At 66.9% G+C, this 1,805-nt stretch overlaps 1 protein-coding gene across 1 annotated transcript; it reads right to left on the bottom strand.

Annotated features, from left to right (window-relative positions):
* Window positions 1–7: 7 nt before the first annotated feature.
* Window positions 8–1,801, bottom strand: LOC108525928 (helicase with zinc finger domain 2-like; the record flags this gene model as incomplete). Its single annotated transcript, XM_017866691.1, is given in 5 exon segments — window positions 8–718; window positions 721–834; window positions 837–1,214; window positions 1,217–1,417; window positions 1,420–1,801. Coding segments are annotated over 5 exon segments (1,786 nt in total), but the record flags the coding sequence as incomplete, so codon positions are not given.
* Between the last annotated feature and the right edge of the window lie 4 nt (window positions 1,802–1,805).

Below are 1,805 nucleotides of genomic sequence, written 5' to 3'. Positions count from 1 at the left end.
CCGCCACGCAGGTGGTGGCCGAGGTGCAGTGACAGGGGCACCCACTCCCCATGCTTCTCACACAGGGCCTTGAGCTGCTGGCTGTGGGGTGCTGGCTGCCACCGCAGAGGCGTGACCGTCCGTGTGCGCTCGCTGCCCACCAGGAACTCTGCCACGAGCCTGTTAAACTGAATCATGTACTCCTTCACCATGATGTGGGCCGCGCGGAAGCCCAGGGTGCTGTCCTCGTCCGGCTGCTCATAGAAGCAGTCGGACTGCAGGCGGTGCCGGCGCAGCAGCCGAGAGAAGTAGCACGCAGCCACGACGCAGGCGTCCACAGAGTCCAGGCGGGCTGGCAGCTCACGGCCGGCACCCGGGTGCTGCCTGATCACCTGCTCTGCCTCCTCGTAGGACAGCTGGCGGTCAGAGCGGACCACGGAGGGTGCAAAGTGCAGGCTCTTCAGCTGGCCACTGGCTTTCTCCATGGTGAGGAACAGGGAGATGGCCAGACGGTCCCGGCCCGGCAGGAGGCTGAGGATGTCCTGGCAGAGGCTGGCAGGCAGCATGGGCACTGGTTCCCTGCCAGGGGCATAGAACGCAGCACCCTGCCTTCGGGCCTCCACGTCCAGCACCCCGTCCCTGGGCACGAAGCTGGCAACATCAGTGATGTGTACAGCCACCTCGCACTGGGGACCCAGGTCTCGGACACTGAGGGCATCATCGAGGTTGCAGGCGCCCTGGGGTCCACAGTGAAGGTCAGGAAGGTGCGGCAGTCCTCTCGACGGCCGGCAACCCGGCCAAGCTCTGTTTGGTATTTCTGCAGTGCCTTGGTGACGGCAGCCAGGTCCGATGGGGCACCCTCAAGCTGTACTCCAGGCCAAGGATGCGGAGGCCCTGCTCCCAGGTGCTGGCCTCAGGCAGCACCTCCCGGACGATGCCCAGCGGGTAGTAGAAGCCCTGCCGCCACAGGACAATGTGGACCCAGAAGAGCCGGCTGTGCCGGGCCTCCACCGTGAGCCTCTCAAGCCCCACACGCTGCAGCCGGCCCTTCCGGAGGCCGTAGACGGGGACCTGCGATGGGTCCTTCAGCTCGGCCACAAAGATCTTGGTCACGGAGCCATTGATGGGGACCATGATGCGCGGGTCCCACCTGTCCATGCGGCACACAAACGCCAGCTCGTGCCTCCTCCTCTTCAGCACGCCCAGCACGCGGCCCCGAAGCCGCCCCTCGGGGCCCTGTCTCCCGAAAGGAGCTGCACCAGCACCTCATCCCCGGTGAAGGCCATCCCACAGTCCAGGCGGCCCCTGACCTGGATGGGGCCCGAGGAGGCGTCGTCCAGCGGGATGGCGGACGCCCGCTCAAAGGTCTCCTGCACGAAGGTGCAGTGACGGTACCACTCTGGCTCCGCACGCAGCAGCTTCCGCAGTGCAGCCGGGGCAGGTTCTCGTACAGCCGGGCCTGCCGCGGGGACTCTGGCCTGGCGACGGTGTCCAGCAGCCCGTCCTCCCCGACGGTTACCATCACCTTCTGGCTCTCATCCAGAAGCTCCCGCAGGATGGCGTCGTCAGCGTTGAGCTCCCCGTCCCACGGCCAGAAGTCAGCCTCTGCATCCTCAGGCTCGGTGGACTCCACGCCTGCCGCAGCGGCTGCTCCCGCCGTGCAGGCCCCGGGCGCCGTGTCCTCCTTCACTGCGCCTCCTGCTGGCGCTGCCACAGCCTCCGTCTGCGCTGTGGTTGCCGTGATTTCACCAGAGGCTGGGCTCAGAGCCTCATCTCCCGGCTCTGCCTTCACTGTGGCCGTCACCACAGTCGCTGGTTCCTCGGCT

Source organism: Rhinopithecus bieti, unplaced genomic scaffold (genome assembly GCF_001698545.2).
Source record: "Rhinopithecus bieti isolate Rb0 unplaced genomic scaffold, ASM169854v2 scaffold_40701, whole genome shotgun sequence".
Lineage (NCBI taxonomy): Eukaryota > Metazoa > Chordata > Mammalia > Primates > Cercopithecidae > Rhinopithecus > Rhinopithecus bieti.
The sequence above is the reverse complement of the archived record's forward strand: the minus strand, read 5'-3'. Positions and strand labels throughout refer to the sequence as shown.